Here is a 23351-nt window from a genome sequence, read left to right as displayed (position 1 = left end):
AAACTTTTCAAGTTTTTTTTGAAAATAAATTTGTTTTATTTCATAGGTTGTTAGGAATAGAAAATAATATATTTTCCCACTATTTTCCTGGAAAATAAAAACATTTTCCCCACTATTTTCCTGGAAAATAAAAACATTTTCCCCACTATTTTCCTGGAAAATAAAAACATTTTCCCCACTATTTTCCTGGAAAAATTGAAAGAATTTTATTCATCCAMTCMATTGGAAAGTTGCCAAAACTTTTAGATTATTATAATAATTAGAGTTTGGRTAACTTTACCAGGGAGGGAARTTWCCGCAAAATAAAAATAYCTMCAATTTTCCCGGTAAATATTTTCAATATTYYCTCYATAGTCYGTTAGAAAGRAAAAWTWATTTTWTATTTCTAAAATTAAAAAAAATTACCAAAAAATTAATTTTTTGTTCATAAAAATTTAATTGAAATATTTATAAAATAAAATAAAATAAATTTCAATGAATTTATTAATACTATTTAATAATTCCTTTAAAAAAATAAGTGTTGAAAGAAACATATATTATATATATATATATATATATATATATATATATATATATTATTAAAATCTTATAAACAAAAATTTTTGTTGTTGTCTATAGGGGGGGGGTGGGGGGGGTTTAGCACAAGGAAATAGCCCAGGGAATATATATAGGGAAGTTTTTTTTTGTGGGTGAGGGAACATATAAACGAGGGATGGGAATTTGCATTGAACCCTAATAATAATAATAATAATAAATATAATGTTTACACTACACTAGTAATAACCAGGGTTTTAAGAAAATAAATGCCTGCCYTGGCAATGCCCAAATAGATGCCATAAATGCCTGGCATTTTGGGCATCTATTTTATTTGCCTGCCGAATTAAATTGCTAAAAAGCAACTGTATTTATAAAAATAATGTAATTTTGTGTTTTTTAACGTGTTAATTAAATTTACAATTAATTTACTTATTTCCAATGATATTACCTTTTAATTAAAGRTATACAAAACAAAAATACAAGCAAATATATTATAAAAACAATGTTTTATAAATTAATTAATAATATATAATTAAAATAATAGGTGTCACCACCTGAAAATAGATGCCCAGGGCATGGCAGAGGCAGGGCAGGCATTTGGCAAAATAGGCATCTATTGTTAATGCCTGCCATTTTTAAAACCCTGGTAATAACAATWTACATGTGGTATCGCTATTGTATCACGTGATCATCATTTAGCTGTACAGTACTGTATGTATGACTTGTCTATTATTATTTAGTTAACTGTGCGATGATATGTAATAATAATAATAATAATAATAATATTCAATAATATATCAACAACAAAAAAAGTAAGCAAAACGTGATGTTATTATTTAATTATTATTATTATTATTATTATTATTATTACAGGTATTATAATCACTGATAGTGTAAGGGTGTCGACGTCGATGATGTGTCCGATTACCGATCGACCGGTAATATGACAGTACAATAGCCGCGGCTGAAGAAAAAACGGGTTATTAAACCATCACCGATATATCGACACATATAAGACACCGACAACTGTCCACTAACTGCATACCCGCGCCCGCACTGGCCGTCCATYAGCTCCTCCTCCTATAKGATGCCATCAACAGCTGTATTATCATCGTTGCCGATGGGTTTGCGCTTCTTAGGCAACCGTTATTACCATCGATACCAACGTCATCACAATCACTACCAACTGTCCACTTATCGGCTACTTGTCCTCGGTTTGACATTTGTATCCTATGCCGCCTTTCATATGTCCCGACGGCCGCTRAGTGTTGTGAAAAATGTCTTCAGCCGTAACTGTTCGCAACTGTTGGACGCCACCGGCGAAAGCCTGGCCACTGGTGGTGGCGGTGATGCCGTCTATGATGACAATGATGACCCCAATTGGTGTAATTGGGAACCGTTTGGCGGTTCGGATGCCAACACACTGTTAGGTATAGATTGCCATCAGATATGACTATCACTTTAAGTCACTTAAGTATTGATTACCACTTCTTCTTCTTCTTGTCATTCTTAAAAGGTCTTCTCGACTCTTCGTTTCTGTTTTCGTACGCCATCTGTATGTTTGTATCGGGATTTCTGGCCGAACGAAGTCATTTGCGGTTATTTCTCGGTACGGGAATGCTATTATCGGGTCTGATGACCGCTTTGCTCGGCTGTGCCTACTATTATGATATACATTCGCTAAACTATTTTATTGTTATACAAATAATTTGCGGTAAATTATCGGGAATTTATTTATTTTCATTTTTTTATGACTTACCGATAACCCTATTATTATTATTATTATTATTATCTCATATTTCAGGTGCCGTCCAGACAACCGGTTGGCCAGCAGTAGTATCATCGGTAAGCAATTGGTTTGGCAAGTCGTCGCGCGGCCTGATATTCGGTATATGGAATTCACATACAAATGTCGGCAATATTATCGGTGCTCTAATTGCCGGCTATTATGTCGAAACTAATTGGGGACTCAGTTTTATAGTACCGGCGCTTATCATAATGTCGGCCAGTCTACTAGTTTTCCTATTTTTTACGCCCTGTAAGTCGATTGAATTAGTCTATCATTTATTTATTTATTATAATTACCGGTATATTGTTTATCACTGAATATAGATCCCGAAGAAGTGGGCATCGCCTCCATAGACACCCACCGCGAAGTGACTGTAAGTATCCGATGCTACTTAACCACTGTTTTAATTAATTTTTTTTTCTGATTAATAAATTACCGATAATTGTATGTAAAACTAAAAAAAAACAAAAAAAATTGTTTTTATTTATGCAATTAAGCAGAAGTTGGCCAACAATTTGATTGAAAATTGTGTCTATAATAACAATAAGAAATCAATGTTCAATCAATTACAGCAACAACAACAACAACAACACCGGAGGAAATCATCAACGAATAAGTTATTGTTGAATAGCAATGRAGGAGATGTTGTATGTGTTTATTGATTTGATTTTTTTKAATTTTGTTTTTAATATTTACCGAAAGTTTGCTTTTTTGTTGTTGTTGTGACAGTTGGACGATGAAGTCGATGACGACAACGACAATAGTTCACTGATGTCAACGACAACTACAGCGGGTGATAATCAGTCAGTATTACCATCGATGATAGTCAACAGCAGCAAAAGTGATCGGCAAGTGGTCTCATTTATGACGGCACTGAAAATTCCTGTAAAAATTTTTATAAACTAAATTAATTTAAACAAAATTTTTTARWTCAATTAATTACCGGTAATTACGGTAATTAATTAATTAATTTAATTTATTTATTTGTCAATTATATTCAGGGAGTCATTGAGTTTTCGTTGTGTCTATTCTTTGCCAAACTAGTCAGCTATACATTCCTATATTGGTTACCGAAATATATCGGGTTTTCAAGTAATTAATTAAATATTTAAAATTTTATTTTTTTTAGAAATATTTTTATTTTAATATGTTTTTTGATTTGATTTWATTGCAATTATATAGCCGACTCTTCATCATCGGGTTCGGCATATCTGTCCACACCGTTCGATTTGGGMGGTATTGYCGGTGCCATACTGGCCGGCCATTTAGTGGACAGGACGGGTGCCAGTGCTCTGATCTGTATAATTATGTTGACTTTTGCCATTCCATCAGTTAGTAGTCTCTTATTGTTTTAGTCCTATATATTCAAATCAATTGATTGATAATTTTGTTTTGTTTTTTATGTTTTGTTGGATCAGTTATTTCTGTATCAACTATACGGAAGTGTCTGTGATATGAGTAATATAGTACTTCAGCTAATAGCCGGTGTCTTTGTTAACGGTCCCTATGCACTGATATCGACCACTGTATCGGCCGAATTGGGAACAAAGTTGGCCAACAGTCAGGCACTGGCCATTGTTACGGCTATTATCGACGGYACCGGTTCTATAGGTAAGTGAAGTGATTTGTTAGTTATTTATATATASTTTAARTAATTTTTATTATTTCAWWAACCAGGCGCTGCTATCGGACCACTACTAGCTGGCCGGGTATCGCAAACCGGTTGGTCCAATGTCTTCTATATGGTTATGTTAGCCGATCTGTTGGCACTGTTATCGCTGTTGAGAATCGGTAGCCAAGAATATAAACGTTTGGTACGTAATAATCGGCTACTGATTCTCGACAATAGATATATTTGATTTGATTTTCAAATATATTTAATTTGATCTTAACTTATATATATAAATAATTAATTAATTTATTTATTTTTTTTTTTAAGAAAAAATAGTCAATAATTTCTATGTTATAATTAATTATTTTGTTTATCAAATATTTATTATTATTATTATTTATTATTATTGTTTTTTACCGAAAATATTATATTTTTGTTTTAATTTTAAATAACTATAATTTAAATTAATTAATTAATTTTTATATTATTGTAATAATCTAGTTGTAAAATCTTTGATATGTTTTTTTTAAAAATATATATATATATAGAGAAAAAAAACAAACAAAAATGTGATAAACATTTTATTGTAACTGAATTTATATAAAAAAAAAATGTAATTTTATATTATTGAAACTTTTTTTTTATAATTAATTGATTGAAACACAAAAAAAAATAATTGATGATGATAAATAAATAACTAGTGTGATATTAATTAATTATTTTATTTTAATTTATTAAATTAACATTTAGTATATTATAATATTAATATTTCAATTTAAATTTTATTTTTAATAAATATAAAAATATTTTTTTTTAAATTTAATACTAAAAGTTTGAATTAAATTTTACGTATCGATAGATAGCGCTATAGTGTAAACAATTTTATTTATTTAGATAATAGATATGAAAACATATATGAATACCAAAAAAACGCGGTTTGAATCACTATATAATATGATTTTTGAATTGAAAAATAAAATAAATAAATATTTACTTATAATTAAGTAAAATATCATAAAATTATTTATTTTAAACTTATCGTTAACTTAAAATTTTTTTTATAAGTTATAAGTTTATTACATTTAATTTAATATAATTTAAAAATAAAATAATAGTAAAAAAACATGGTTTCGGTTTTGTAGGTGTTTTTATGTTCAAATAAATAAATAAATATAAGTTTCTCTACTCTAGTATTGTATAGCAAACCGCTATAACATAGAAACACGTGATATAAACACACAATTGTTTTGAATGTGTTTTAAGTTATAATTGTATTAACAATAGACTATTGACTGTCAAATATAGTGAACCGTAGGGACAACTGGCCATCAAATCGGTGACCAAACACATACACACTGACAATGTTTGTCGAGTACATCGCTACCCGTGTCGCCCGAACCCGATGGCTGTCTACCGGCGTCGATGACCATCGGGGCGGCGCCAGTGCGCTGTCTCACAAATCGGGTCTCAGATGGCTGTGCGGTACGTACGGCCAATACAAGTCGGACAATCGACTATCGGTGTGGACCAGTGTCCAGACTGGCGGCAGTAGCGGCGGCGACGTGAATGTCGAGCTCAAGTGCGAAACGGACGCTACCGTCGGGGCCGATGTCCGCCAAATCAATCTGCTATCAAATACGTCGGCAGCCGTATCGCTGGCCAACGGCCAGATTGTCTACTTTACGTACGCACCGAACCAACTAACTCGTAGACATTGTTGGGAACCGTCGGACCTGGATATCGACCAGGAAATTGCCGCCACCAACGACTCGGTAGTCAACCGTAAGACTGGCGAACTGATCGCTTGCGGCGACAACGGACGCCTCCGAATCATCCGATTGGATCAGTTGTCACCTGAAACCCGATCTCCGTGTCTGACGACACATAACTCACTGAAATCAGTGGATTTGATGTCAAACAGCGAAATAGTTTGCGGCACATCAGCTGGTCATCTGAAACTATACGATCAGCGATCGCAAGCGGTAACCCTATCGATGGCCAACCAGATGTCGGTGATAACATCGGTAAAACGTAATCCAAATAATCCGCATATGATTGCCTGCGGTAACGATGTGGGCGTAATGTCCATATGGGATGTCCGAAACGGTGGCCAACAAGTCATCCAGATGTCTGGCCATACATCCTATATAACGGAGTTGGCCTACAAATCCAATGAACCCAACGTACTGTTGACCTCATCATTGGACGGTTCGCTATTACGCTGGAATATGTCGGCCGATACCAAACTGGCTTCAGTGGACGCTATTGTTGGCCGCGACGCCGGTTCGGCGATAACATCGTTTGATGTCAACTCATTGGATGAGATAGTATTCAGTGCCGACAATGAAGTCTTATATTTGGGTCACTTGTGATGAAAGCTTTTCTACAGTAATAATAATAATAATAATAATCGTAATAATTATTAAATGTGTATTAAATGTTTATTAAGTGATGAATTAATTAATTATTACAATTAATTAAAACACATAATATTATTAGTAATAATAATAATATACTGTTTATATTGTATATCATATGATAACACATAATATTAAGTGCAAATTCATTGTTGAATTTCATTTGAATTTATCATTTAATTAAAAACAAAAAAAATGATTGAATTATATATAAAAAATGAAAGATTTTTTTTATACAATAATTTATATATATATATATATATATGATATTCATTACATCTAATTATAATTTATACCCAATTAATTCATTGATTAAATTATTATATTTTTATTATTATTATATATAATGGTAAAAAAGTTTCGATCATTATTTTTTTTGTTAAAAAAATAATTTTTTCCAATGAATGTGTAATAAAATTGCTTTTTATTATTATTATTATTATTATTTACGTATATATATATATATATATATAAATGATTTTTTGCTGACTAATGAAACAAATCGATGATCGAAAAAATAAATAAATAATTTTGTGTCAAAATTATTAGTATTATTATTATTATTTGTCAAAAATCTGACAAAAAATTTTTATTTTGTTGAAATAATTTTAAAATAAATTCATCAAACATTTGCAAAATAAATATATATATATATATTTTCCCATTTTATTGATACAGTATTTTATTTATTTATAATAATAATATAAATAATTATTAGATTTTTATGTAATAGTTTTGTGTAACAAACAAACAAAAAAAGTTTATTATATATATATATATATATTTTTTTTTGTCGGTAAGTATCGGGTGGTGTGGACGACACCAACCAACCAATCAATCAAGCAATCAATTGACGACAAAAAATGCAAACACAAGGCCTACGCCGCGGATCGGTACTCGACTACGAACAGTCGCTGATATTTGGCCAGTATCGGGAAAAGTTGGCCACATTTGCGGCCATACAGTCGCAAAAGTCAAACAGATTGCGCGAAGAACGGCAGAAAACTGGCGGCGACCTAACCAAACACTATCGGGTCAAACATAAGTCCAGACTGGCCCAGAGTCTCATCAACCGTGGCCTATGGATACTACAGTTGGGCGGCGATTGGATACTATTGGCCGTAGTGGCCATTATTGTGGCCTCATTGAGCTTTTTCATGGATATTGTTATACACGCCTGTTTTGATTGTCAGTACTCTGTTTATTATATATATATATAAATGATTTACCAATAATTCATATATTAAATAATTGTTTTGCTTATATACCACACACCCACACCCACTACTGGGATATACCTAACTTACGGCTTATCAGTACGTAAATGGCTGATCAAAAATATTAGCGACCTATTCATCAATCAGTACCTGATTTGGATAGCTTTCATAATGGTTTTGGCAATGATATCGACACTACTGGTCCGTTATGTGTCCCCACAGGCGGCCGGCAGCGGTGTCGGCGAAATGAAGGTCCGATTTTTAGTTGATATTAATTTATGTTAACTTTTTTTTAATTAAAAAAAATTTTTTGTTTTAAAAGGTTGTCTTAAGAGGAGTCGTATTAAAAGGTTTTATTTTTTTTTGTTGATTTAGTTGTTGTATTGAAAAATTTAAATATTTTTGATTACTAAATGTTTTTTGTTTTGTTTTTTTTTGTTTTAATTATTTGTTAAAACACAAAAATAATGTTATAAACAATTGATTTTTTGTTTTGTTTTTACAACTTATATATCATAATATAACACTAGAATATCTATCATTTAAGACATTGACCGCAAAAGTTATTGGACTACCATTTGTATTGGGTATTCAAATATTATAATTAATATAATTAAATAAAAATAATATTTTTAGTAATTATATTGAAAATTTATTTTTAAATTTTTATTTTAGGCAGTGGTATACCACTTGGTAAGGAAGGGCCGTATGTAACCATTTATTTATTTATTAAAAATATATTAATTTATTTATAAGTTATAGCATATATGAGTTTTTTAGTAATATTAATTTTTTTCCTAAAAATACAGTACTTAATTTTTTATAAATAATATTTATATAATAATTTACATAAATACATGACAAAACATATAAATTTCTAACTATATATATATATATTAGTATATTATAATTATTATTATTTTATTACATACACACCAAAAATTGATGCTTTAATTTAATTCACTATTTTTTGTTTATTGCATAATATATACAGAATTTTTATGTAGAAATTATGTAATTTAAAAAAATAGTAGTTTTTATAAATATCTATTAATATATGGATATGTTATTGTGTAATATGTAATGTATTTTTTCCTAACCCTACACCCACCCACACACCCACCCCTCCCATCAAAAAAAAAATAAAAGGTTTGTCCACATTTCGGCAATGCTTGTCAACCAATTGGTCAAATTGTTTGGTCCGATTCGTAGCCAAAATGAATACGAGTCCCGATTTCTTGATGTAATTTTTTTTTGATAGTTAAAAATATTACAAAAATTTTTTAATTAATTTATTTATTAAAATTATTTTTTTAAWWATTATTTTAAATAAATAGTTGATTGCAGTGGCGTGTGCTGTAGGTGTGGCCACCACTTTTGCATCGCCAGGTATTTTAAGTTTTTTTTATTTGTTTAAATAATTAATTTTTGTTTCAATTTATTTTATAATTTTTTTTTTAAAAATAACGAAATTTAATTATATATAAATATATATTTAAAAAATATATATAAAGTTTATATATAACCCCCCCCCAAAAAAAAAAATTATAATTTTTATATTATTGACTAACAAATAATTTTTTTTCTTAAATTGTGATTAATTTATAGAATTATTACAGTAATTAGTAATTAATTTTATTAATTAATAATAATTTTTTTTATTTGTTTAAATAATTAATTTTTGTTTCAATTTATTTTATAATTTTTTTTTTAAAAAATAACGAAATTTAATTATATATAAATATATGTTTAAAAATATATATAAAGTTTATATATAAACCCCCCCAAAAAAAAATTATAATTTTTATATTATTGACTAACAAATAATTTTTTTTCTTAAATTGTGATTAATTTATAGAATTATTACAGTAATTAGTAATTAATTTTATTAATTAATAATAATTTTTTTATTTGTTTAAATAATTAATTTTTGTTTCAATTTATTTTATAATTTTTTTTTAAAAAATAACAAAATTTAATTATATATAAATGTATGTTTAAAAAAATAAACAGTTTATATATAAACCCCCCCCACTCCAAAAAAATAATAATTTTTATATTATTGACTAACAAATAATTTTTTTTCTTAAATTGTGATTAATTTATAGAATTATTACAGTAATTAGTAATTAATTTTATTAATTAATATTAATTTTATTTATTTATTTATTTATTTTTTGTTGATTGAAATAGTCGGCGGTGTCTTATACAGCATAGAGATAGTGTCGGTATTTTTTTCGGTCCGATCCTATTGGATGGGATTTTTTGCTGCAACCATAGGTGCCCTATTCTGGCGCCTACTAACTGTTTGGTTTCAATTTGAGGACAACATTACCCATATATTTAAGACTAACTTCCGGAGGGATCATCCGTACGAAACCCTGGAACTACTGTCGTTTGCACTGTTGGGTGTCCTGTCGGGTATCAGTGGCTACCTGTTTGTTACCTTACAGCGCTCGATCGTACTGTTCAATAGGAAACGTAGCCGATTTCATGCCCTATTGCAAAACTATCCGCTGGTCTATCCCGTACTGGTTATACTGATTGTAGGCTTGCTATCATTTCCGCCCGGTTTTGGCCAATATTACGGGTCGTGGATGTCGGCCGAACAGGCAATGCACGAACTGTTCAACAATGAAACCTGGGGTCTGATTGCCGACCAGATAGATACCGATCCCATTATCGACAACTGGCGTACACCGTCTACATCCATATATGTCAATACATTCTTGTTTTTTGTTATGAATATGCTATTGATAGCCCTGTGCTCGACACTGCCAGTACCTGCTGGGCTAATAGTTCCCAGTTTTAAGATCGGTGCCGGACTTGGAAGGTATGGATTGTTTTTTTTAATAGTACCGGTAATGACATGTTTTGCATATATATATATATATATTTACAGATTTTATGGCGAATGGATGGCCTATCTGTTCCCTAATGGTATGAATCCCTACAACAATAGGACTGATATAACCATAATTCCGGGCGCCTATGCTGTGGCCGGTTCGGCAGCTTTTGCCGGCGCTAATACCGGTAAATATATATATATATATGAATACTAAATAATTAATATCCTATTTACCGATAATTTACGTGTAGGTGCCATATCATCGGCGGTAATCATATTCGAGGTAACTGGCCAGATGACTCATTTGCTACCTGTGCTGGTAGCCGTAATCGTTGCCACACTGGTAGCCCAGCGACTGGGGCCGTCCATCTACGACAGTCTGATTAAGCTGAAAAAACTACCCTATTTACCGCCGATAATGTCCAGTCCATTGAAATCTCATCGGATATTTGTCGAAGATTTTATGGTTGTCGATATGCACTATATATGGGACGGCTGTTCCTATAGATATCTGAGACATTTGCTGAACTCGAAGAAACATCTGAGTGTCTATCCGTTTGTCAAATCTCCCGAATCGATGATATTGTTGGGAACTGTTGAACGACTAGAATTGGAATCACTATTGGATCGGCATTTAAGCAAAGATCAGATGATCGAAGATCTGAAGAAAACTAGTAGTAAAAGTAGTTTAAATAATAATAATCATAATAAGAGGCCATCGCCTACCTGTCCAATACATGGTAGTGGTAGTGGTGGTGTCGGTGGTGGTGTTGGTGTCGGTGGTGGACCCCATCAAAGGTTTCAAGTGGAGACCATACCCGAGGATCAGATTTTCGAGATAACATCAGTAGGAGTGAGTTATTTATGATAATAATAATAATAATAATTGTTTTATTGTATTAACCAAAAGTCTATTGAAAATTATTATTTGTATGCTTTCGACATTAGATTTTTAAAATTCAATGTCGAAAATAATAATAATAATAATAATAAGTTTAGTGTTATATTTATTAATACTGTATATATATATTTTTATGTGCTATTGAATCGATATAGAAATAATTAAATTTATTTATTTATTAAAATATATTATTATTATTATTATTAAACTATTACTAGTAGTGCTGTTTATAAACCCGCATAACATGGAAACCTAATCTAATATTATTTTTTTCAAAAAAACTACAGAAAATAATCACATTTAAAATAACATTGTTTTAAATTATTATTTCTAAAAAAAATGTATAATATTATCATTGACTTATTATCATTAGCTTACATAAATTGCAAATAATTAAAAATAACATTTGCTTTAAATATATATTTAAATATATATATTTTAATTAAAAAAGTATAACAAAATAATAATAATAAATAAATAAAATTTTTTAGGTTTGCATTAATGTATGGGTTGAGAGCAAAGAAACTATTAGACAACAGATAGACAGACAGAGAGATAGACAAAACAATTTTCTTAAAGTGTTGTCTTGATTTTATTATTAATTATTATATATATATATRTATTGTTTGTTTGTTTGATATATATTTTTTTGATAATTATTATTGATTAAAAAAATTTGCTAATCATTGGTTTTTTTTTGTTTTTTTTATTTATTTAGAAACATGTTTGGGAGGAAAATCAATTGGATAAAACGGTAGATTTTACTACCTGTCCCATTGAGCCGGCACCATTTCAATTGGTCGAGGGCACATCATTGATGAAGGTTAATAATAATTGTTTTATTTTTGAAATATTTTATWTATATATATATATATTATTTGATATATTATTTATATAATTATATAATAATTATTATTATTTTATTGGTTATGGACTTCAAGGCACACAATCTATTCTCATTACTTGGCCTTCAATTGGCATTTGTGACGGTTTTGGGACGACTTATAGGTGTTGTGGCCCTCAAAGAGGTATATATATATATATATATAATTAACTAATTAATTGTTTGGTTAATATATATATCAATTATATTTATATCAAGTTTTTATGTGTTTGTGTGTGTATGTGTGTGTATATATGTATGTGTATGTGTATGTGTATGTGTATGTGTATGTGTGTGTATATGTGTATGTGTATGTGTATGTGTATGTGTATGTGTATGTGTATGTGTATGTGTATGTGTATGTGTATGTGTATGTGTATGTGTGTGTATATATGTATGTGTATGTGTATGTGTATGTGTATGTGTATGTGTATGTGTATGTGTATGTGTGTGTATATATGTATGTGTATATATGTATGTGTATGTGTATGTGTATGTGTATGTGTATGTGTATGTGTATGTGTATGTGTGTGTGTATGTGTATGTGTATGTGTGTGTATATATGTATGTGTATGTGTATGTGTATGTGTATGTGTATGTGTATGTGTATGTGTATGTGTATGTGTATGTGTATGTGTATGTGTGTGTATATATGTATGTGTATGTGTATGTGTATGTGTATGTGTATGTGTATGTGTATGTGTGTGTGTATATATGTATGTGTATGTGTATGTGTATGTGTATGTGTATGTGTATGTGTATGTGTATGTGTATGTGTGTGTGTGTGTGTGTGTGTATATATGTATGTGTATGTGTATGTGTATGTGTATGTGTATGTGTATGTGTATGTGTGTGTGTATGTGTGTGTATGTGTATGTATGGGGCCTCGTGGCCGAAAGGCTAAGTTGTCGGCTTTCGAGTGATATGAGATCGATGGACGGGCCACCTAAGTTTGTTGGGATTTTTAACGTAGGAAACAGATAATATGTGTAAGAACTGTCTACATATATAATGCTGTCCTATCGTTAATAGGGGTGTCCTCTAACTACTGCACTCTCGGCGGTTATGAGTGCTATACACAGTATAACCAACAATACTAGAGAGAAACATAGTTTAAGGGTTCTCAAAACCCCGTGCATGCAATCATTGTAAAAACGGGGGATATAAATCCTGGATATTATACTGTATGTGTATGTGTATGTGTATGTGTATGTGTATGTGTATGTAAAACCAATCTAAACTTAATTTTTAAAAAAATTATTTTAAAACAATTTAATAGATCCGTACAGCCATTGAACAAATGCATTCGGGAGATCTGCCCCGAAAACGGACCAATTCCTCGACCACATCATCGCCGCCGCCGCCAGAAAATCAACCATTAAATGAATGACAATCAGATGAAATTGAAGACAACAACAAAAAAAATTATTAATTAACCAATCAATAAGTGGCTTAAAAAAAATTATTAGAAATTTTTATTATATATATATAATATGTATAAACAATGTGTGATTACTTTAAAAAAAATTATCTTAATTTATATATATATATATATATACTGTATATGTATGCATAAATTTATATATCTGTATATATATATACTGTACTGTATATTAACATAAAATTGTAGACAAAAAACAAATTTGAGACAACATTTATATAATGGACTAAACTATTCATAAGAAGTGATCAAATCTCTCTCTCTCTCTCTCTCACTCTCTCTCTCTCTCTCTTTCTYTCTCTCTCTCTCTTTCTCGTTATCTCTCTCTCTWTCTCTCTCACTCTCTCTCTCTCTCTCACTCTCTCTCTCTCTCTCTCTCTCTCTCTCTCTCTCTCTCTCTCTCTCTCTCTCTCTCTCTCTCTCTCTCTCTCTCTCTCTCTCTCTCTCTCTCTCWCTCTAAATATATATMACATAATTATAGCCCTATTTTTCTGAATAATATATTACATATAAGACTACTTATTATTATCTTTATATGATTTCATTCATTCATAATGACTATTATATCGAGTTTTTAATACTTATAGTTAATGTTTTGTTTCGYATAAAACAATATATATATTAATATTTGAGACATATTTAAGGCATGAGTCAAATGTTTAATATATATATTATATTAATAATAATTGTAAAGTTTGAATGTCAATGAAATGAGACTATTATTTCACTCATAGATTATCTGAAAAAAAAATATTTTTTTAGTTATTATTATTATAAATAGTATTTAAAGGGTTTTTTTGAGTCTAAAGTTTTATTTTCATTGAATTATATATTACTTAAAAAAAAAATTTCAACAAATTTCATCATAAATTTTTCAAACACTTTATTACTTACTTATATTATACTTAAAATTTTTAAATTATATTTTATCTCTTTTATTATAGCAGTATTTTTGTTGATTATATTTGTTGAAACTGTATATTGAAAATCAAGATTATTATTATTAGGATATTGTCTAATAAATTATTTAAAAAAAAATAAAATAAATTATATCATAAAAGAATAATATATTTTTATTATTAATTAATTAATTAATTCAATTAAATAAAAAATAAATTATGTATAATTTGATAAATTGAATCCTAAAAAAAAATTTTTATATAATATATATATACAACAAATTTTTGTTTTGTTAAACAAAAACAAAAATAATTTCATAAAATCCTAATAATTGCAATAAATATATGAATTATTATTAATAATAATTAATTAACTAATAATTAATTAAATTTACAAAAATAATTATTTTAAAAATTCCTAAAAGTGTATGTTTTTAATGTTTGTGTGTTTGCATAATAAATATACTTTAAAAAAATACAGTATATTTTTTTATAGGTGTAATGTATTATTTAGTTTTGATTTAAATGATTATTATTATTATTAAGATGATTGAGAAACAAAAAATCAATTATTAAATTAATCAATTGTTTTTTTGGGGGGAGGGGGAGGGGCGAGGTTGAGCTTATAATTATTACATTAAATAACAATAATAATAATTATTAATAAATTAATTAATTATATATATATATAACAACAACACAATGACACTAATTATTTGGCAAACGTTTTTCAATATATAATTGAAACAAAAACAAACAAAAAATTAATTTAATTATGAATTGAAAAAGCGTTTAGATTTTTTTTTTTTGATTATTTTTTGTTTAGAAAATAAATATCAATTATTTTATATATATATATTGTATAGAAAACTAATAAATAAATTAATGATATATTAAGTGACCAGTTATTGCCAACAAACAAAAAAAACTAATTAATTAATCAATCAGACAGTGTGTGTCTCCATTTCCTCCTTATCTCTGACCGACTTTCCTCCGTCACGGTCACGGTCACGGCTAGTAGTAAACTCAGAGTCGTTAGTGGCCACCGATGTTATAGTATCTTCGTAATGGATATCCGATTCGGATGATCGGAGGCCATTGCCATTGATAATAATGCCGGTCGGATCGGTAATTTGGACGGATTGGTTGGGCACCGGTACCAGTATTCCCTGATTCATCTGTTCGATGGCTATCCTCAGCTAAATTTTTTTTAGGTGGGGTATGGGAGGAAAAGGAGGTTAAAGTTAATTCACATAATTATAGTAGTAGTAGTAGTAGTAGTAGTAGTAGTAGAGGACATACATCCTTGAGCGCCACTACACCGACCAATCGGCCAATGGATGTTACGTAGGCATGGGTCAGACCCAACATCGAAAATATTGAATAAACTTTCAGCAAGGTCGTTTTTTCGACCAATTGAAATGGTGCCGGATCAATCTGGCAGGTGCTAAAGTCGACCATCGAGTTTAACTGTTCCTCCTCCCAGACGGCCTGTTCCTCCTGAGACATGTCGATCACCCGTTCCCGAGGCTATTGGATGCCAATAATATTGGTTTTTAAGTAAATCAATGAATTAGTGATTATAATTATTAATTAATCAATAAAACACTTACTAATTGGACCCTCCGGTGCAAGTTATGYGAGGGAACKGGACGTTGAGGTTTATTATCCGAATTTTCACTCTATATATATATATATATAGTTAAGTACCGGTAGTAATAGGGGTGGGGTGGGGTGTGGGTGTCAATGAAATTATTGTTATTATTTTTTTTGTATAAAAAAATAATCATATTTTTATAMATAATTTTTAAAAAACTAAAMAAATAAAACAAATAAAAACCTTATCTGGATTTGCGTCTTGAAGTTTAAGACTTTTGAGAAATATATTTTCAAACGCGTGCCGTAAACGGGAATCTATTGTATATTTCAAATAATAATTCAAAAAAAATTTTGCGGTAATTACATAAACAATAGAGTAAATATAATTTTAAAATTTTAAAAAAAAAAAAATCTTATATTAATTAATATAATTTTCAAATAAAAAAAATTTTTGCGGTAATTACACACACAATAATAAATATAATTTTAAAATTAAAAAAAATCTTATATTAAATAATACAAACCCTGGGCTGTCGTATAGGTAACCGTCGAGTGCGGCGAATAAGTGAATGAAACGGTATGTTTTAAAATTGATTTGACCGGTTGCCGAGGYGACGGTCGATTACCGGCTGCACTGGTAGCCGTACCCGTACCCCCACCACCCCCACCACCAGCAGTCAGTGGCTGATGAACTGGTGTTACCTCAAATCGGGACATTCGCCTAACAGCCGGTGTATTACTATCTTTCGGTATTAGCGGTGCCTTATTGTTGGTGTTGTTGGGCGACGGCTGCTGCTGATACTGACCACCATCGTTGTTGTTGTTGACCTGTGACTGTGTGGCCGCCGCAGCCGCTTTTTCGGCGGCCATCATCAGCGTATCCTGTATAGAGTATCGGCGCCTGACTTCCTGCAGCCGCCGATCACGGCTCAGCCGTTGACTGGCCAGATGCGATAGACTACGGCGCTGGACGCTACCCAACAGTATCATATTGTCGCTGTCCTCGACCAACGGAAACGACTGTAGCTTTCGGTGATCGCGTAACAAGTTTTTGATGTCCCTGTAGGTACAGTTACGCCAAATACAGGCCACATCCCTGACCATAATATCTTTGACGTATATATGATGGGCGGCCGATGACGTCGATAGTATGGGCGGCAGAAACGGTAGTTTTTTGATTTCGATAATTGAATCATAAATGGATAGCTCCAGTGTCTGTGATATGGCATTGGCTATCAGTACGGCTATGATTACGGGTATGATATGTGTCATCTGACCGGTCAATTCAAATACTATTACCGAAGTACTGATCGTATGGGTGACGGCACCTGTATGTAGGTGTGTCCATCAATAGATAGATTTCAAGTGTTTTAGATATAAAAAATAAAATAAAATAACTTATTTGTATGTATGCCCTAACAAACCACTAATTGCTAGTTTAAATAGTTAGGTTAGGTTTATACCTGAAAATGCTGCAGCACCTGTAGTTTTTTTTGAGAGAGAGAGAGAGCAATGTTATCATTAGCACTGTTGTCATAATCTAGTATCGGTAGGTAGGTAGTAGTCTATAATTACAGTATACATACCCACTACTGCATAACCTCCGGGCACTATAGGATTTCTAGAGCCGCCAAACGATATGCCCATCGGAAACAAATAGGCCATGAATTCACCTTAAAATTATTTGTTGACCATATGTTTAATGAAAATAATATAATTATTTTTTTTTGTTGAAAAATCCAATGAAATTATTATTATATATTATATTTGATTTATATATACAGTATATATATATATATATATACTGTATATTATTTAGAGGACATATACATACCGACTAATCGGCCAAAAGCGGCACCAATTTTGAATACTATATTAAAAATTTAATATTAAAAATATTTTTTTTTGTTAGCAATTAAGTTATATGTATGTATATATGCATATATATATATGTTTATATATATATATATATATATGTGTGATGTATGTATGTGTTTGCAAATGTGATGGAGAGAGACCGAGACACTAACCGGGTATGAATGTACCGCTGGGTACGGGAATGGTAGATGCAAGGATCGACATCCAAAACTACCCGTTTTTTATGCCAATAGCAACAAAAAAAACACACAAATAAAACAAATATGGGTTTATAGAGTAAGTGAGATAGGTTAGTTATTGCCCAATTGTTAACTAATAATAATGATAATAATAATAATAATAATACTTACAGTCATTATTATATAAAATGATAGATTAAAATAGATGGATGTTTGGGGTGTCGACCAGTGGTAAACCATTTTCAGCCGAACCGGATCTGAATGGTTGTGACCCCACGTTATGTTACTAAACATCTCCTGTATTGAGTCGTGTGTTGATAGCTATATTGAAAATTATATAATAAGTTATATTGAATTAAACAATTTTATGTATGTGTGTGTATGTGTGTGTATGTGTGTGTGTATGTGTGTGTGTGTGTGTATGTGTGTGTATGTGTGTGTGTGTGTGTGTGTGTGTGTGTATGTGTGTGTATWTGTGTGTGTGTRTGTGTGTGTGTGTRTGTGTGTGTGTGTWTGTGTGTGTATGTGTGTGTGTATGTATGTGTGTGTATGTGTGTGTATGTGTGTGTATGTSTRTGTATGTGTGTGTAATGTGTATGTATGTGTGTGTGTAATGTGTATGTATTTGTGTGTGTGTAATGTGTRTGTATGTGTGWGTRTATRTGTRTGTATWTGTGTGTATGTGTRTAATGATAATGKATTTCTTGGTAAATAAGATTATTATTATAATTATACTAATGTTTATTATACATTGAGAGAGAGAGAGAGAGAGAGAGAGAGAGAGAGAGAGAGAGAGAGAGAATCACACTATTATATGATATATTTTTAAGTATATATATATATAAAAAAGTCATCAAAGAGTTAGAAGTTCTTAGAAGTTATTAAGTTATTTTGGTTTTCTGGGGGAAGGGATGGTATGGTATGGTAGGGATAGGGATAGGGATAGGGTTGGAATGTGGAGACAATTTTAATATAAATGATATATATATATATACCTGAGTTGCCATATATTGACCCAAAAATTGTGGAAACGATATCGATGTCAATAATAATGTTACTAATCCGGGATATAGGAAACGGCTGTATTTTGTTTGTTTGTTGATATAAAAAAATTAATTAAATAATTAAATTATGATATAATATAATATATATATACAGTATATATATATTTTTTAAATTAATCTAGCACAATCAAGAAAATAATAATAATAATAATAGTTTTTTTAATGCTTGCAATGATATTAAAAGGTTATTATTTTATGCAATTTGATATTACTTATGAATATTATGTAAAAATAATATTTTTATTAATCAAAATATAAATATAAATCATTATTGAAAAATATTTTGGTATATATTATATACCTATAAACTAATATTATTACAATAAAAATAATTTATATATAAATATCTATCGACTACTTGTTGTAATCATTTAAAAAAAATAAATACTAATGTTTTTTTTTTAATAAAATCATCTAGCTAACCATTTTGAAATTTTGTTTTTAAAAAATATATTTTATATAGTAAAGATTTTCAACAATAAAAAAATTAATTAAATAAATAAAATAAATATAATATCTATTTATTTGCATTGAAATTATGTATCAAAATTTTTTTTTCAGTTAAGCTAATAATAATATCTAATAATAATATATACAAATAATTTTTATATAATAAATAAATTAAAAAAAAATTAAAAATAATTACTTTTTCTGTAGAAAATTGCTCAGACTTTTGCGTGTCCGGAAAAAGTTGACCACTTTTCGGTGTAGTGTCACATAAGCGGCTCCGCCGAAACCACAGGCCACGCCAATCAACGAAAATACAAATAACTCTTGCGGATCAAAGGGAAAGTCGGCTCTGAAATGTGTCTTAAATAAGGCGGTAATCGCCTCTTATTTAAAAAAAATGTTACCCAAAAAAAATTATTATTATATTATTTAATATTATTTAATATTATTATTATTATTTAATATTATTTTATTATTTAATATTATTATTAATAATTAATATTATTATTTAATATTAATATTATTATTATTTAATATTAATATTATTATTATTTAATATTAATATTATTATTATTTAATATTAATATTATTATTATTTAATATTAATATTATTATTATTTAATATTAATATTATTATTATTTAATATTAATATTATTATTATTTAATATTAATATTATTATTATTTAATATTAATATTATTATTATTTAATATTAATATTATTATTATTTAATATTAATATTATTATTATTTAATATTAATATTATTATTATTTAATATTAATATTATTATTATTTAATATTAATATTATTATTATTTAATATTAATATTATTATTATTATTTAATATTATTATTAATTATTATTATTATTATTTAATATTATTATTATTATAGACTATTACAGTACTAGACATACCTTCATCCTTGGACCAGACCTCCAGCAGCCGCCAGACAGACGCCGCACAACAGGCAGCGAAAAACCCGCGCCAATAGTTGCGGACAGCAAAAAATACCGAAGTGACCTCAATGGAAAATAGGACGCCCCCGATTGGTGCGTAAAATGTCGAGGCCACACCTATATATAAGTAGTACCGGGTGGGTGGGGTGGGGTTGGGATAAGTGTCCAATTGGTTCAGTTATTAATATATACTGTATATCTCTAATTTATTTGACGGCATTATTTACCGACGGCACAGGCGGCGGCCAACATTTCGCCGGTTCGCGACTCATTCTCGTAGATGCCTTTGAACGATGTAATCAATTTTGACAACAAAGTGGCCACTATTGAGGCCACGTGCACGAAACTATGGTGATGATAGTGATGATGACCMAGGTTAATTGGWAKATAGATAGATAAATAAATAATTGATTTTAATTATATAAATACAGAGAGAGAGAGAGAGAGAGAGAGAGAGAGAGAGAGAGAGAGAGAGAGAGAGAGAGAGAGACAGACAGAGAGAGAGAGAGAGAGAGACAGACAGACAGACAGACAGACAGACAGACAGACAGACAGACAGACAGACAGACAGAGACAGAGAGAGAGAGAGAGAGAGAGAGAGAGAGAGAGGAGAGAGAGAGAGACAGAGGGAGAGAGAGACAGAGGGAGAGAGAGAGAGAGAGAGAGAGAGAGAGAGAGAGAGAGAGAGAGAGAGAGAGAGAGTTGAGTTGTTATATAATTTWAATTAAATTATTAATTATATATATACTAACGGGCCCTCCTTTCCGAGGGGTAGTCCACTACCCAATGTTGAGGTAAGACCTGATCAGTGTATTAAAAAAAATAATATTTTTAAAATTATTTATAAATATATTAATAATTTTACCGATAATAATATGATAATTATTTTATTTTTAAAAAAAATCTTTTAAAAATTATTTTTTATATACCGGTATTAGTTTTATTTTATTTTTTATTAGTAAATAAATGATATTTTTATCATATAATGATTATTATTATGATATTAAGTGGTTTATAATATAGTTAATTGATACTATTTTATCATATCTACTATACAGTACAGTATATACTGTATATATATATGACAAGTGTTTTATGTTATACAGTATTTATAAATACATAAACAAAAAATATATTACTAAATATTTAGATATATTTTTCTATATAAATATATTGATAAAATGTATAACATTTAGTAATTAAATACACTAATTAAAAAAAAACTTAATTATATTTTACTTACTATTAATAAATTTAAAAATAAAAAATTATTAAAGGTTTATATATAAATAATTAATTAATTAATTAGAAAATAAAATTAAAAAAAAATATTTTAATATACCTATCATTTTGGCTACTAATGTCCGAAACGTTAGATACTCATTGAGTATAACACCTAAAATAATTAAATAAAATTAATTAATTGAATAAAAAATATTTTTTTTAAGTAATTAATATATTTGTTTTATAAGTAATTAATTTTTTTATGTATAGATATATAGACATACCTCTCAAAATAGTTTTCATTTCGGGAATACCCGAACCAACCGCCTATCAAATCAATTGAATTGGAATTTTAAAAATTTAATAATTTTTTTTATCAATAAATACATATCAATTAATTAATTAATTTTATAAACTAAAAAAAAAATTATTTAGTATTTATAAACCTGTGGCGAAACTATGTGTACAAATCCGCTTGAAAACAGTATTAAGAGGACAGGCATTGTGACCCATGCTATGAATTTTATCCATATATTATCACCGGTTAGGTCATCGTATAGCCATATCCTTGTCTTTGAGCAAACATGTATACAATCTATGTATAWATATATATATATATACCGTATATATAAATATATATAATTAGATAAGCATTTAGCATGCTAATAATATGGGGGGGGGAAAACGGGTTGTTATAATACTAACTATCCCCACTAACCACCCGTTCCCCACGCCCCGCCACCCCCATAATCAAACTTACAGTCCATAATAAAACTTAACAGTGCCATAATAACGCCTAACAGTGCCAAAAACACCCAGTCCTCGCCAATACGGGCAAACGTTTTTTTCCATATAAACGATAGATATCCTGATTATATTAATAATAATAATAATAATAATTTTATTGTTTGATTATATAATAATAATAATTTTAGTTTGTTTTTTTGTATATTTATTTAATTAAATTTTAATAGTTTTTTTTAATATTATATATAAAAAATTCTACTTTTTTTAAAAAAAAGTTTTATTAATTAAATAAATAAAAAAAATTTATTTAACAAATAAATACAGTAATAATAATAATAATAATAATAAATCAAAAAATATAAATATTTTTTTAAAAACAAATGTTATATAAAATATTTTATTGTAGTATTTTTTAAAACACACACACATAACAAAAATTAAATTAATTACAAAATATTAATTAAATAAAATACAGTGTAATATAAAAATTTAATTAATAAATAACATTATAAATAATTTTTAAAAATATTTTTAAAAAACATAGTAATAATCAAATTACATGCCTAAACACAAATTAATTAAATTAATTAAATAATATTGTATACAATAAAATATAATAAATAAACAATGTTTAACATTTATGTTATAAACAAAGTAATATAATTTTTTATTTATTTATTAATTTTTATCTAAATAATACATATATTA

At 28.9% G+C, this 23351-nt stretch overlaps 4 protein-coding genes across 4 annotated transcripts in view; 3 read left to right on the top strand and 1 right to left on the bottom strand.

The window, feature by feature from the left end:
* The first annotated feature begins 1418 nt into the window (after positions 1–1418).
* Positions 1419–4185, top strand: LOC128958964 (glucose-6-phosphate exchanger SLC37A2-like). Its single transcript, XM_054304933.1, has 10 exons — positions 1419–1967; positions 2054–2251; positions 2342–2575; positions 2650–2699; positions 2824–2973; positions 3056–3211; positions 3328–3418; positions 3509–3657; positions 3745–3937; positions 4004–4185. Exons 1-10 carry the CDS (start codon positions 1625–1627, stop codon positions 4183–4185), a joined length of 1746 nt encoding a protein of 581 aa, XP_054160908.1. The 5' UTR covers positions 1419–1624.
* Positions 4186–5133: 948 nt separating this feature from the next.
* On the top strand, positions 5134–6349 carry LOC128958309 (nucleoporin Nup43-like). Its single transcript, XM_054304147.1, has one exon. The coding sequence runs from the start codon at positions 5300–5302 to the stop codon at positions 6308–6310; it is 1011 nt and encodes a 336-aa protein (XP_054160122.1). The 5' UTR covers positions 5134–5299; the 3' UTR covers positions 6311–6349.
* An 867-nt stretch (positions 6350–7216) lies between these two features.
* Positions 7217–13639, top strand: LOC128958963 (chloride channel protein 2-like). The gene is made up of 13 exons (XM_054304931.1): positions 7217–7543; positions 7673–7824; positions 7895–7922; positions 8103–8159; positions 8248–8278; positions 8722–8815; positions 8910–8961; positions 9766–10405; positions 10475–10605; positions 10672–11273; positions 12040–12144; positions 12263–12349; positions 13484–13639. Exons 1-13 carry the CDS (start codon positions 7219–7221, stop codon positions 13592–13594), a joined length of 2415 nt encoding a protein of 804 aa, XP_054160906.1. The 5' UTR covers positions 7217–7218; the 3' UTR covers positions 13595–13639.
* A 1803-nt stretch (positions 13640–15442) lies between these two features.
* The window catches only part of LOC128958442 (chloride channel protein 2-like), a 9984-nt gene continuing 2075 nt past the window's right edge, over positions 15443–23351 (bottom strand). The window contains exons 3-21 of the mRNA XM_054304299.1: positions 22657–22764; positions 22343–22491; positions 22181–22223; positions 22015–22068; positions 21425–21473; positions 20900–21018; positions 20631–20789; positions 19911–20097; positions 19196–19280; positions 18372–18521; positions 18174–18231; positions 17978–18013; positions 17730–17816; positions 17607–17624; positions 16668–17471; positions 16385–16458; positions 16158–16226; positions 15847–16074; positions 15443–15743 (exon numbers count right to left, since the gene is read on the bottom strand). Coding sequence (XP_054160274.1) covers positions 15489–15743; positions 15847–16074; positions 16158–16226; positions 16385–16458; positions 16668–17471; positions 17607–17624; positions 17730–17816; positions 17978–18013; positions 18174–18231; positions 18372–18521; positions 19196–19280; positions 19911–20097; positions 20631–20789; positions 20900–21018; positions 21425–21473; positions 22015–22068; positions 22181–22223; positions 22343–22491; positions 22657–22764 — 2732 coding nt within the window. The 3' untranslated portion in view covers positions 15443–15488. The remainder of the gene's footprint in view (positions 15744–15846; positions 16075–16157; positions 16227–16384; positions 16459–16667; positions 17472–17606; positions 17625–17729; positions 17817–17977; positions 18014–18173; positions 18232–18371; positions 18522–19195; positions 19281–19910; positions 20098–20630; positions 20790–20899; positions 21019–21424; positions 21474–22014; positions 22069–22180; positions 22224–22342; positions 22492–22656; positions 22765–23351) is intronic.

Source organism: Oppia nitens, unplaced genomic scaffold (assembly GCF_028296485.1).
Source record: "Oppia nitens isolate AA-2021 unplaced genomic scaffold, nextdenovo-longstitch-racon4-pilon3 scaffold3_pilon_pilon_pilon, whole genome shotgun sequence".
Taxonomy (NCBI): Eukaryota; Metazoa; Arthropoda; class Arachnida; order Sarcoptiformes; family Oppiidae; genus Oppia; species Oppia nitens.
The sequence above is the reverse complement of the archived record's forward strand: the minus strand, read 5'-3'. Positions and strand labels throughout refer to the sequence as shown.